Source organism: Ornithorhynchus anatinus, chromosome 16 (genome assembly GCF_004115215.2).
Source record: "Ornithorhynchus anatinus isolate Pmale09 chromosome 16, mOrnAna1.pri.v4, whole genome shotgun sequence".
NCBI classification, from domain to species: domain Eukaryota; kingdom Metazoa; phylum Chordata; class Mammalia; order Monotremata; family Ornithorhynchidae; genus Ornithorhynchus; species Ornithorhynchus anatinus.
In genome coordinates this window covers 3,634,905-3,648,807 of record NC_041743.1, presented here as the reverse complement: position 1 = coordinate 3,648,807, position 13,903 = coordinate 3,634,905, and the positions used below count along the sequence as shown (strand labels likewise).

At 51.2% G+C, this 13,903-nt stretch overlaps 1 protein-coding gene across 6 annotated transcripts in view; it reads right to left on the bottom strand.

Moving 5' to 3' along the window:
* Positions 1-13,903, bottom strand: part of DCAF6 (DDB1 and CUL4 associated factor 6) — a 76,432-nt gene that overhangs the window by 1,706 nt on the left and 60,823 nt on the right. For 3 of the 6 annotated variants that reach the window (XM_029080753.2, XM_029080755.2, XM_029080756.2), the window contains 4 exons: positions 11,400-11,441; positions 6,195-6,333; positions 2,683-2,839; positions 1,389-1,477 (listed from right to left, as the gene is read on the bottom strand). In XM_029080753.2, the coding sequence (XP_028936586.1) occupies positions 1,389-1,477; positions 2,683-2,839; positions 6,195-6,333; positions 11,400-11,441 (427 nt within the window). The remainder of the gene's footprint in view (positions 1-1,388; positions 1,478-2,682; positions 2,840-6,194; positions 6,334-11,399; positions 11,442-13,903) is intronic. The other 3 variants (XM_029080754.2, XM_029080757.2, XM_029080758.2) reach the window with 1 other exon arrangement.

The window sequence follows — 13,903 nt, the reverse complement described above, 5'->3', positions numbered from 1 at the left end:
CCCCATTTGACAGATAAGGTAACTGCGGCACAGAGAAGTTAAGTGACTTGCCCAAAGTCACACAGCTAACACTCTTCTAGACTGTGAGCCCGTTGTCGGGTAGGGACTGTCTCTATTTCTTGCCGAATCGTACTTTCCGAGCGCTTTGCACAGTGCTCTGCACACAGTAAGCGTTCAATAAATATGACTGAATTAAGTGGCGGAGCCAGGATTAGAACCCGTAACTTCTCACTTCCAAGCCCGTGCTCTTGCCACTGAGCCACGCCGCTTCTCCTGTTAAGTGCTTACTACGTGCCAACCACTGAAGCACTGTGGTGGGCACAAGGTAATCAGGTTGTCCCACATGGGGCTCACAGTCTTAATCCCCATTTTACAGATGAGGGAACTGAGGCACGGAGAAGTGAAGCGGCTTGCCCAAGGTCACGCAGGAGACAGGTGGCGGAGCCGGGATTAGAACCCAACGTCCTCTGACTGCCCGGGCCGTGCTCTTGCCACTAGGGCATGCTGCTTCTCTAACACCGTGTGGGCACTGTGAAATACTGCGCGGGGACTGGGCAATGGAACGTGGGCACCGTGAAATACCGTGTGGGCACCATGAAATAGCGTGTGGTTCTCGCTTGACTGGGGTCGCTTCCCCTTCTCTCCGCCAACTTAAAGGCTTTCGGTAAGAACGGCTGTGAAACGCAGCTCGGCCAAACCGCGCAGCCACGTATTTCCACCCCAGTTTGGCAGGCGACAACAGGACCCCCTCGGTCAAGGCTAAGTTCTGCCGGGGGAGGAGGTAAACGGCTTCTAAATGCCGTTTTGGTCCGCGTCCAAGGCCAGTCCCGCATTTAGGACGAGCCCTCCAAGTTCCAATGCTTCAAAATGGAAAAGAGAAAGTTAACTGTGGGGAAAACTACACCAATTTTATAAACGATTCAACACGCGTTCAGTGTCGGCAGGTTGGGTTTTTCAGGCCTGCGTCGCCCCGACTTGCTCCCCGTATTCCTCTCCCCCTCTCAACCCCACAGCGCTTAGGTCATTTTCTGTCATTTATTACTATCATTTATGTATTTCTACTCATGTCTGTCTCCCCCTCTAGACTGTAAGCTCACTTGGGCAGGGACTGTGTCATATTTTTCTACTGTCCTCTCCCAAGCGCTTATTACAGTGTTCTGTACACACTAAGCGCTCAATAAATGCCACTGACTGACCGCCTGATTCACGGTCCCGCTTTCCCTCACCTTGGTCTGATTATCCCAGGCAGGGCGCGCGCTGTCTTCATTTCCGTTCCCTTTGCCCTCGTCACCCCCACGGGACGCTTCTAAGGAACTGGAGAACCGAAGGGGGAAAACTCTCTGCGACGCTCTCGAGAACCCGTCGCAAACGGAGCCTCGGGAGCTTACCTCGTCCGCCAGTTTGCGATTAAAAATCCTCGACTCCTCTAGCGGCGACCATATCTTTATGTCGTAATCTATCCCCGATGACGCTAGAACTAAAAACGAACGAACGTCTCAGCAACGAAACGTGGGTGGGGAAGCATCCTGAATTTTCGTTAGATCCCTGCACGGACCAACTGGATTATAAACGGAAATGGTATATTTTTTAAGCAATCGATCGTTTTTATTGAGTGCTCACCATGTGTACGGAATTGCGATCCTCTGCACACAGAGGCTTTTTCTTGAGGGTAATTTCTTGCAAGTTCCCTAGGTCACGACCACCGGGTAACGAAAAATTACCTGACGTGTTCTCTTCCGTGGCTCTTTCGGAAATCCCGAGTGCAAGTTTAAGTGGGAAGCAAGAGTGGACTCCCTAGGATTTTGCTCCGATGGATTCATCCTCGTGGAAGAGATCATGGGCCTGTGGCCTGTGGGGTGACCTTGGTGAAGTCTCATCCTCTCTGGGGCTCATTTTCCTCCTTTGTAAAATGGGAGAAAACTCCAGGCCCCTTTTGGACTTTAGGCAGGGACTTCATCTGCTTAATTTCTATCCACCCTGGTGCTCAGGGCAGTGAGTACAGTGCTCTGCACACAGTAAGCGCTCAATAAATACAACTGAATGAATGCTCGGCGAGAGAAAGCAATGGCTACCCCGGTCATTAGGATTATCCTAGCCTTGGACATGTAGTAAACATTTAATGCCTTAATTATTAATATGACTAACAGACGGCAATACGGTAGGCCTTGAGTAGGCCCTCAAAAATTCAACCTCTACGATCTGTTCCCATTCTTGCCCTCCCTCCTTCCGGCGGGCCGGAAATTTTAACACAAGAGAAGAGGGATGATGCTGGTCACGCCAAGGGGCCCACAGTGGACGGAATCTTTAAGAGGAAACCAAGAGAGCACAAGACCACAATCCGGATGGAGAGGGCCTAAACTGCCCATGACCCTCGGATGCCGAAACCAGGACCGGCAGATAAGAGTGATATAAATAGTAATAGTATTTGTTAAGGGCTTACTATGTATCATGAATTCTTCTAAGCAACGGGAAAGATACAAAATCAATAGGTGAGACACAATCCCCGGCCCACACACGGCTCACAATCTAAGTAGAAAGGAGAACTGGAAGTGAATCCTGGGTTTAATAATAACAATAATAATAATAGCATCTGTCACTCTGTGCCCAGCCCCGCACTAAGCACTAGGGCGGATACGACGTAAGCAGTGACTAAATACGACTGAATGAATGAACGCGGCTTACTTGGGTCAAACGGGTGAGGTTGTAAACAGTTGACCACGTGGTTATCAGCTTCCAGGAGCATCAGGTGCTCGGCCGTGTGGCGGTCCCAGATGAAAATATGGCCGCAGTCCGAACCGCTCATGACGAAGTTCGTCCCCCAGAAATTGGCTTCTTTGATCTAGCGTGAGGAGACAAGAATTGGAAAAGTTCACCCTTCTCCTCCAGTCACCTGGAGATTGGAGCAGGAGCTACGTAAAGCGAGAGAAACAGCGTGGCCTGGTAGAAAAAGCCAGGGTCGGGAGTCAGAAGGTCATGGGTTCTAATCCCGGCTCTGCCGATTCTTGCCGTGTGACCCTGGGCAAGTCACTTCACCGGACCTCAGTTTCCTCACCTGGAAAATGGAGATTCGATACCTGCTCTCCTTCCTAGTTAGGCTGTGGACCCCACGAGGGACAGAAACTGCCTCTGACCTGCTTAACCTGTATCTGTCCCAGCGCTTAGAATAGTGCTTGACACATAGGCGCTTAACAAATACTAGGCCAAAAAAAATAAAAGTCAAAGACTTCTAGGAACAGTAGGAAACACGAGAGGATTGATTTATATGGAATTGGAGAGGTTCAGATAAAGTCCCGGACGAGAGGACCATGGAAGGTTCTCGGGGGGGAGTTAGAGATGGGGGGCAGGTGGGGACTTGGGGATAGTGGGGAGGAGATGGCATTTCTTCTTCAAACCCTTTCAAGGCAATAATTAACCTTTTACTCCCCCACATTAATTTTTACAGAGCCCAACCACAGTCTTTAGTAATAATAATTGGGGTATTTGTTAAGTGCTTACTATTTGTTAACTGTACCAAGTGCTAGGGTGAATACCAGCAAATCAGTCCCAGTCCCATGTGGGGCTCACAGTCTCAATCCCCATTTTACAGATGAGGTAACTGAGGCCCAGAGAAGTGAAGTGACCTGGCTGAGGTCACACAGCAGGCACGTGGCAGGGTCAGGATTAATAATAATAATAATAATGTTGGTATTTGTTAAGCGCTTACTATGTGCCGAGCACTGTTCTAAGCGCTGGGGTAGACATGGGGGAATCAGGTTGTCCCACGTGGGGCTCCCAGTCTTAATCCCCATTTTACAGATGAGGGAACTGAGGCCCAGAGAAGTTAAGTGACTTGCCCACAGTCGCACAGCCGACAAGTGGCAGAGCTGGGATTCGAACTCATGAACCCTGACTCCAAAGCCCGTACTCTTTCCACTGAGCCACGCTGCTTCTCAATTAGATTAGATTAGATTAGATTAGAACTCATGACCTTCTGACTCCCAGGCCCGTGCTCTCTCTCTACTTTATTGAACTTGGATCTGTGACCTTTGGACATTTGATATTCGCCCCAACTCCACAGCACTTAAATACTTATCTTTAAATTAGTATAAATTATTCATATTAATGTCTGTCTCCTCCTCTGGACTTTAAGCTCGTTAAGGGCAGGGAATATGTCCGCTAATTCTCTTGTATTGTACTCTTCTAAGTGCTAGAACAGTGCTCTTGCACACAGTAAGGACTCAATAAATACCACGGATTGATCAAGTGATTTACTGCTGCACTGTTCTCGTGACGCTCTCCTAGACTGTGAGCTCACTGTGGGCAGAGATTGTCACTCTCTACTGCTGTATTATACTTTCCCAAGTGCTTAGTACAGTGCTCTGCACACAGGAAGTGCTTAATAAATATGACTGAATGAATGAACCCTAACTTTACGGCAAAAGACTCAATCCATAGTGGCCAAGGGTGGGAAGGGGGCGAAGAGGCGAAAAGAAAACTGTGTAAAATCTTTTCGGCTTCTGAGTGAGAGCAGTGAGTCAAAAGCTCCTTCAGGTACTGTAATAATAATAATAATAAAGATAATGGTATTTGTTAAGCTCTTACTATGTGCCAGGCACTGTTCTAAGAGCTGGGGTCGATAGAGTTGCAATCGGGTTGGACAAAGTCCCTGTCCCACGTGGGGCTCACAGTCTTTATCCCCATTTTACAAATGAGGGAACTGAGGCCCAGAGAAGTGAAGTGACTTGCCTAAGGTCACACAGCAGACAAGGGGCCGAGCTGGAATTAGAACCCAGGTCCTTCTGGAAGAGTTAGCAAGGTGTGAGATGCTTCCAAGCAGGGGACCAGAAATCTCTCGTATCCGAGGACTAGATTGTCAGCTCATTGTGAGCAGGTAATGTGTCTGTTCTACTGGACTCTCTCAGGAGGCTTAATACACAGCTCTGCACACCATAAACGCTCAAGAAATTCGATCGATTGACTTAATTTCCACCAATCTCTCCCCCCTAACAACGGTAGTTTCAGGCTTTCCAGTCATCAAGGAAGGCTGGCTGGTTGACTAACAACAACTGCGGTATTTGTTAAGCACCTACTATGTGCCAAGCACTGGGATGGATACCAGTAAACTGGGTTGCCTTCCAAGAGATAAACACATGTAATAATAATGATAATAAAGGAAGGAAGAGGAGCCTTTGGAAAATACTAATACAACCCATCGGTCAGCAGTCCCTCAACATCCAGCTTCTCTTATTTGGAGTCGGGGGGTGATGTGACTCCTTAATTGGTCTAAAGGAATGGGGTTTGAAGTGAACCTATGAGGGTAAATAGCCCCCCATCCCAATACCCCGAGAGAGGGGGTCTGTAGGGCTCCATTACAGTAAACTCCTTGAGGGCAGGAGGTGGGTCTAATAATAATAATAACGGCATTTGTTAAGCGATTATGTGCCAGGCACCGTACGAGGGGCTGGGGTGGATTACAAGCAAATCGGGTCGAACGCGGTCCCTGTCCCACGTGGGACAGTTTTAATCCCCATTTTACAGCTGAGGTAAGTGAGGCCCAGAGAAGTGTCTTGCCCAAAGCCACACAGCGGACAGCTGGCGGAGCTGGGACTGGAACCCAGCTCCCTCTGATGCCTGGGTCCGTGCTCTAGGCCACGCCGCTTCTCCACTTATTCTACTGCACTCTCCGGGACACTTAGAAATAGTTGTAATAGATCTAATAGTGTTCCATAAGCTAAATCTGTTGTAAGTGTACTCTCCCAAGCACCTCGTACAGTGCTCTGCACTCAGGAAGGGCTCACTATAAATCGCTGATTGATGGATTAAGCGTTGACTGGGTGTGGAGCACTCTACTAAGCGCTGGGAAAGAATTCGGGAGGAAAGCAGACCCTGCCCCTTGGGACAGTGAGCGTTCAGGGTGATGGTTCGATCTTAGCTCGTTGGGGGCAGGGACTGTGTCTGTTTACTGTTGCACCTGTACTCTCCCAAGCGCTCAGTACAGTGCTCTGCACCCAGTAAGCGCTCAATAAATACGATCGAATGAATCGAACGGATGACCGACGGCGCTCTGCGCGCAATGAGCGCTCAATAAGTCCCGCTGATGGACTGATGGGTTTAACCCGCCCGGGATCGAGAGCCCCGTCCCCTCCCACCCCAGGCCCACCCGAGGACTTGGCGGGGGGGGGGGGAGGGATGGGACGGGGGGGGGCGTTTTGTACCATGGTCCTGGAGTTGCGATGACCCTTATAGACCATCTTTACTAGGGGCCGTCTGATATTCAGGGTATCCAATTCTTCCATCTCTTTTCTCTCTTTCCTCCTCCTGAAGAGTTCCTGAATGCGGGCCACGGCGGAGCGTCTACGGATTACACGCACGCACGCACACACACAGAACACAGGGCTCAGAGGTCACCGGAGGGGGCGGCGGGGGGACGCGCGGGGGTTTCCCGAGGGAACGGCTCGGGGACGGGAGCGTGCGGATCACGTTAGCCCGGTCGCCCGGCCCCTCCCGGGTGGACGCGCGGGACCCCCGGATGAGACGGTGAAAGGAGGTCAGGCTAAAGTGGAGTTACCTGAGCTACACGGTTTTAGTGGGGGAGGGTCCCCGGGGAGGGGGGAGGGGACGGGGGAGGGCATGCGACAGAAGTTTAGACGCAGGCAAAGACCGGGGGGGGACCGTCGGCTTCGAGGGGGTATCGCCTCACGGACGATCTCCTCGGCTGCTCCGTGTCTGCCCTGCTAGTAATAATGACGGTGGTACTTAAGCACTTACTATGTGCCGAACACTGTATTAAGCGCTGGGGTAGATACAAGGTAATCGGGTTGGACACGGTCCCTGTCCCATCTGAGGCTCACAGTCTTCATCCCCATTTTACGGGTGAGGTAACTGAGGCGCGGCAAAGTAAAGCGACTGGCTCACGGTCCCACAGCGGGCGGGTGGCGGAGCCAGGATTAGAACCCAGGTCCTTCTGACTCCCAGGCCCGGGCTCGATCCACCAGGCCCCGCGTGGTGTCTCCGGCCGTGAGGTGGGGTGATACCTTCCGAGACGCCCAGGCCAGTTTGGGGGTTGGGGGTTCGAAGAGGTAGGTTCTGGGGGCCGGGAGGCTTTGTGGGGATATCAATAGATGGTATTTATTGATCACTTACCAAGTGCAGAGCACCATACTAAGCGCTTGGAAGACTACAGTAGAACAGACACTTTCCCTGCTCACAATGAACTTACCAGGGACGGGTATTGGGAGTAATATGGGTGAGGGGGGCGGATAACAGTGGGAATATTTATCGAGCACCCACTGGGTGCAATGCACTGTACTAATCGTTTGGGAAGTGCAAAGCAGAGAACGGTTTAAGCGGGTGGACTTCACCACCGCCGGTCTCCCTTCTGCCCACGGCTCCCGGGAAAATGGCGGGTCCCGCGTCCTTTGGAATCCGCCACGGCGCCGAGTGCTTAGTCCAGTGCTCCGGCCCCAGCAAGAGCTCAATGAAGACCACTGGGGGAGCCGGACCGTGGCTCGTGAAGTGTCTCGGGCGGCTCGCCGGGTCGGTCTTTGGCCGAGAGACGAGGCCACTGAGCCAGAGGGCCTGAGAGGGGACACCGTTAGGTCGGGGGGACGGCCGAGGCCGAGCCGTTCTCCTCCTGCTCCGGCGGTGCCGGGACTGCCGCCGGCCGAGCCGGAAGTTCGCTGTCACGGGGAGGGATCCCGGGGCGAGCAAAGGACCGGAGGGAGAGCACTGGGAACGGGCTCGGGGAGGGGAAGGGGGTGGTCACCTGGTCGGTACAAAACGAAGCCACCGCCACCAACCCGAACTCTGGGAAGCTAGTGATCCTACCCTCAACTGTCTCCTCCGAAAGCCAGTGGCCCTACCCTGTCTCCCCCCAAATCCAATGACCTTACCCCAACTAGGTCCCCCAAAACAGGGATCCTACCCCAATTGTCTCCCCAAAAGCCAGTGGCCCTACCCTGTCTCCCCGGCAAATCCAATGACCTTACCCCAACTAGGTCCCCCCAAAACAGGGATCCTACCCCAACTGTCTCCCCAAACGCCAGCGGCCCTTCCCTGTCTCCCCCAAATCCAATGCCCCTACCCCAACTGGGTCCCCCAAACCAGCAACCTTTCCCAACTGTCTCCCCAAAAGCCAGTGGCCCTACCCTGTCATCCCCCAAATCCAATGACCTTACCCTAACTAGGTCCCCCCAAAACAGAGACCCTACCCGACTGTCTCCCCGAAATCCACTGGCCCCACCTTGTCTCTCCCTCATCCAATGACCCCCACCTCAACTGTCTCCCCCAAATCCAAGGACCCTACCCCAGCTATCCCCACCTAAAAACCAGCATTGCTATCCACGCTGCCCCTACAAAAGCCAGAGACAGAGACGGGGGAGTCGGACAACTGTTCTTATTTTTTTTGGACAGGGACACCCCCGAAAACTCCCAAGATTCAAAATGTGATACTATCCTCTGTGGCTTGGGAGAGTTTCTTCTTCACTGGTCTGTTTCCTACCGCTCCCCATTCTGCCTCTTCCAAGTACCCCAATCCACACACGTGATAATGGTGGTTCTTGTTAAGCGCTTACTCTGAGCCAAGCACTGTACTAAGCGCTGGGGAAGATATAAGATCATCAGACTGGACGCAGTTCGTGTCCCACATGGGACTCACAATCTAAGTAGGAGGGAGAACGGGCACTGAATCCTCCATTTTACAGATGAGAAAAAAGGCCCAGAGAAGTGAAGTGACTTGCTCATGATCACGCAGCAGGCAAGGGGCAGGGCAGGGATTAGAACCCAGTCCGTGCTCTTGGTGACACACTAGAGAAATCACTTCACATTTCTGTGCCTCAGTTTTCTGTAAAATGGGGATTCAATGCCTGTTCTCTCACCTACTGAGACCGTGAGCCCCATTTTGGACAGGGACTGCATTCTGATCTGATTATCTTGTGTCTTTTCCAGTGCGTAGCACAGTGCTCGACACACACCAAGCAGTTAGCACTTAATAAATGCTATAATAATAATAATACCCAGCAGAGGCTCCTGGTTGCTTTTCATATTCAAACCAATTAAGGAAGGTCAAGTCCTAAACCATTTGCCGACTAAGCCCTCATTTCCTCTTCTCCCACTCCCTTCCGTGTCACTCTTGAAAGATCTGCAGCCTTTATTTACCCCTCCCTCAGCCCCACGGCGCTTACGTGCGCTGCTGTTCATTTATTCATATTACTGTCTGTCTCCCCCCTACACTGGGAGTTTGCCGTAGGTAAGGAACTTGTCTACCACCTGTTATATCACACTCTCCCCAGCACTTAATTCAGGCACTGCACGCTGTAAGCGCTCAATAAATACGATGGATTGATTGATCCGCCACCCTCTGCTACAAGTCAGCCGCCCTCATCTGCTACTGCCCTCCAAGATGGAGTCCTCTCGCTTCGGCCCAATGAACCGACTTCCTGTCCCCCTCGGGTCACACGGGCTGTCCACGTTCGTTCAATCGTACTTAGAGCACTTATTGTGTGCACAGCACTGTACTAAGCGCTTGGGAAAAGTACAATAAACAGTGACTTTCCCTGCCCACAGTGAGCCCACAGTCTAAAGGGGGTAGACGGACATCAATACAAATAAATAAAATTACAGATATGCACTTAAATGTTCATTATTTACCCCATGGAACCATTGGACTGTGAGTCCCATACGAGACGGGGACTGGGCCTGATCCGATTATCTTGCCTCTAACCCCAGCGCTCAGCACAGTGCTCGGTACGCGATAGGTAGGTAACAAAGAGCAGCGTGGTGCAGGGAACCCGGTCCCGGGAGTCAGAGGACCTGGGTTCTAAGCCCGGCTCTGCCACTTGCCTAGTTTGTGACCTTGGGCAAGTCACTTTGCTTCCTCTGAGCCTGTTCCCTCAACTGTACAAGGGGGAATCAAATTCCGGTTCCTCTTCCTATTTAGGCTGGGAGCCCCGTCAGGGACAGGGATTGGGTCCAACCTGATTAACTGGTTTGAACCCTAGTGCTTAGACCGGTGCTCGACACATACCAAGCGCTTTAAACAAATACAATAACAATCGTACCATAATTCTCCTTCTTCAAATCTCTGCTCTACCCTCCCATCCTCCATGAAGCCTGCCTTGCCTGGTCAGGTCCTTTAGCATCTCTCTCAACAGTCCTCCCTCCGGTCTGCTTAGAAAGGCCGTGACAATATCTCCGACACCTGCGACCCTTTTAGGATTCTATTGATCTGTGGCATAGCTGTGGCCCGAGACCTCTTCCTTCAACTCCACTCTCGTTTCCTGGATCAGAGACAGACCTGGGGGAGGGGGATTAGAAATCCGGCTTCGTCCGGCGCTCCGGAGATAATCTGATATCGCACTACAGAAGACCAATTTACTTCATTCCTCAGCATGGCACAGCTACGCGAAGAGAGGTGTTCTCTTCCAAAACCGATACTCTTAATTCCGATGGTCAAAAAAAAAAAGGCTATTTCTATAATGCTATTGGCTTCTCCATACGAAAATACTGTCTCTAAATAATATAATCTAGGTGCATGAAACTGCAGTTCAGGGCAAAAAATACAGGAGTTATCCTTTCAAAAACAGAGATCAAAGACAACGGGTGTGGTATTCTATAACCAAAAAAATCAGCCTTTAAAACATGGTTTTATAGTTAAAAATGATATTTATTCAGTGCTTACTGTACAGCACTATGTTTCATGCTGGGAAGGACACCAGATTCTCAGATCTTAACACTGTCTCTGTCCCATATGGAGCTCACAGCCTTCAAGGGAGGGAGAACGGGTATTCATTCAATCGTATTCACTGTGCGCAGACCACTGTACTAAGTGCTTGTATTATGACATTTAAGCGCTTACTATGTGCCAAGCACTGCTCTGAGCTCTGGCGTAGATACAAGGTGATCGGGTTGTCCCACGTGGGGCTCACAGTCTCATCCCCCATTTTACAGATGAGGTAACTGAGGCACAGAGGCGTTTAGCGACTTGCCCGAAGGTCACACGGCAGGCAAGTGGCGGAGGCGGGATCAGAACCCACGACCTCCGACTCCCAAGCCCGGGCTCTTGCTGAATCCCCGTTTTACAGGCGAGGAAATCGAGGCCCACAGAAGTGAAGTGACTTCCCCAAAGGTCACACAGCAGGCAAGGGGCAGGGGCGGAGCCGGAATTAGAACCCATTCCCGTGCTGTTGTGACACACAAGAGAAGTGAGTGTCTCATTGCGTCGGCTCAATCGTTATTTTGTTTTTCTCAGTCTGGGCCCATGCGGTGCATGCGGATAAATATAGTTCAGAAAGCAACCTGCTTCATAACGCTCAGAAGTATTAACTGTTAATAGGAAAGGCGGTTAGCTGTGGAAGGTAAAGGCCTGGCAGATCCAATGGGGTGGGGCGGGAAGGAAGGGGCAAAGGAACATATTGAATTACCTCATTATTCTATCACCTACTGCTGTTCCTCTGACATTAAATCTAGTGAAGGGAACACAATAACTGCAGTCATTCACAAAAGCCCGGTAGTGGCAGATATATCGAGCGCCTGCGTAATTAACCATCTCATTTGAAGGAAAGGACAGTTCCCTGGGTTGCAAAAGAGGGCCATGGACTCCCCACCAAGGGGTTTCTCATCCCCAGGATCTGACCCGCCCTGGCCACCCTCCGCCAAAAAAAACAACCCACCAGGCTACCTCAAAGGCCATCTAACATCTACTGATCTGCAAGGCTGAGGGTTCGGACGGTATCTGCCGCGGTGGTTGGACGCTAATCTTCCCGAAGTCTTTAAAGGCAGGGGTCAAGGAGAATTTAGGGGATGAGGGAGTCTGAATACCCCCTCGGAGTGCCTGGTCATCATCGCTACCATCACCGTGGTATTTATTGAGCGCTTACTATGCGCGCAGCACTGTACTAGGCTCTTGGGAGAGGACAATACAACAGAGCTGGCAGACCCGTTCCCCGCTGGTGCTGGAACCCGCTGGTCGGATTCTTTTAATGATTTACATATATATGAGACATTCTCCTGAAATATGGAAATGATCTTAATAAACGTGGTTATCTGTTAAAGCGCTCACTATGTGCCACGGGGGAACACGCAAGATAATCGGGTCCTATATGGAGCTCACAATCTAAATACCACCATTAAGGGGGAGGGAGAACAGGTATTGAAATCCCCATTTTGCAGACGAGGGAGCTGAGGCGCAGAGAAGTGTTGGGATTTCTTTTTTTTTTAATGGCATTTGTTAAGTGCTGACTATGTGCCAGGCACTGTACTAAGCGCAGGGGCGAATGCAAGAAAATCGAGATGGACACAGTCCCTTGTCCCATCAGGGGCTCACAGTTTCCATCCCCGCTTTCAGATGAGGTCACTGGGGCCCAGAAAATTGAAGTTCACAGAGCAGACAAACGGCCGAACCGGGATTAGAATCCCAGGTCTTTCTGACTCCCGGCTCCTTGCTTTGAAAGAAATTAAACCCAGGCAGGTGCCCACTGGCAATTTACTTTCCCTTTAGGGGAGGGTCGGGGTGTCACGGCAGCCAGGGGCAGTGGGTGGAGACTTTTTTTTTTTTGATAAATGAAGAGTGGCCTCCTTTTGGAATAATCTAACTGCTACAGAGTGGGTAGCTCGGGGAGTCAAAGGGCTTTTCCACCCTACTGCTAGGGGAAGCTTTCTTGAATGCCCATGATGGAGAGGGAAAATGAGAGGGGGGAGGCGAGGAGAGAGAGAGAGGAGGGAGAGAGAGAAAGAGAAGGGAGAGAGAGAGAGAAGAGGGAGACAGAGAGGAGAGGGAGACAGAGAGGAGACAGGAGAGGAGAGGAAGGGAGAGGGAAACAGGAGATAGGAGAGGAAAGGAAGGGAGAAAAGGGGAGAAGGAGAGAGAGAGGCGATGGGAGATAGAGGAAGCTTTTTTTCCCCTCATAATCAGTTACCCTACCTGATAATCCACCAGGCCACAACCACTCCCTATGGCAGCTCAATTTCACAGCACACACCAACTACCCTCAAAGACTAAGCCCTCTCTCTATGAGGGACCGCATTTCTGAGTTGTCCAAAACGCGCTCGGTCCTCCGAAGGATGTCCCCGACGGTTATCTTTTTCTTCTCTTTTCTGATTCTGCTTAGAACGTCTTGGGGATTGACCGCGTCCTTCCCCTCCGGCCAAAGCACCAGGGAAGATGTAAAAGGTCTTGGCCGGAGGGGAGTTGGGTCTAGAACGGCGGGGTTCTCCTATCCTTGCCGGTTGGGGGGGAGGGGGGTGTCCCCCTCTTGGAGGTCACGCTGCACCCGCGTCGCCTGCGCAGAGTAAGCGCTCGATAAATACATCCGATCGATCGATCCAAGACGCAAGATCTCCCCGTGCCAACGAGGCCCCAGAGCTCCAGGGGCCGCGACTTTTAAAACCCCCGGGCACAGCAGGGGATGGCAAACCCTGCTCTAGCAGCCTACGCGACCACAGCAGCCTCCGGGTACATTTCGGGAGAAGCGCCGCTTCGGTTAATGAGACAGGCAGGCCGTTTGAAATCCTCAGGTTAGTCGTTCAGAACTTTCTTCCGAAGCATTTCCTTCCCACGCTTCACTCTGTCCTCAAAAGTAGAATGCTGAACCTGGATCTCCTCAGCCCTCCGACAAAAAAGAAAACTTTGGGGGAGAGTCTTAACGCAGACACGCTAGGTCTCGCCTACTCGGGCCTCAACCTGGCTTGATTTTAAGACTGTCCCGTGCTGACCTTCGTCAAAGGTCGATTAGACTGTGAGCCCATCAGTGGGCAGTGATTGTCTCTATCTGTTGCCAAATTATACATTCCAAGTGCTTATTACAGTGCTCTGCACCTAGTAAACGCTCAATAAATACTACTGAATGAATGAATGAAAAGTCTCTTCTGAAATTTGTGCTGCACGCAACGTTTTAATAATAATAACTATGGTATGTGTTAAGCGCTT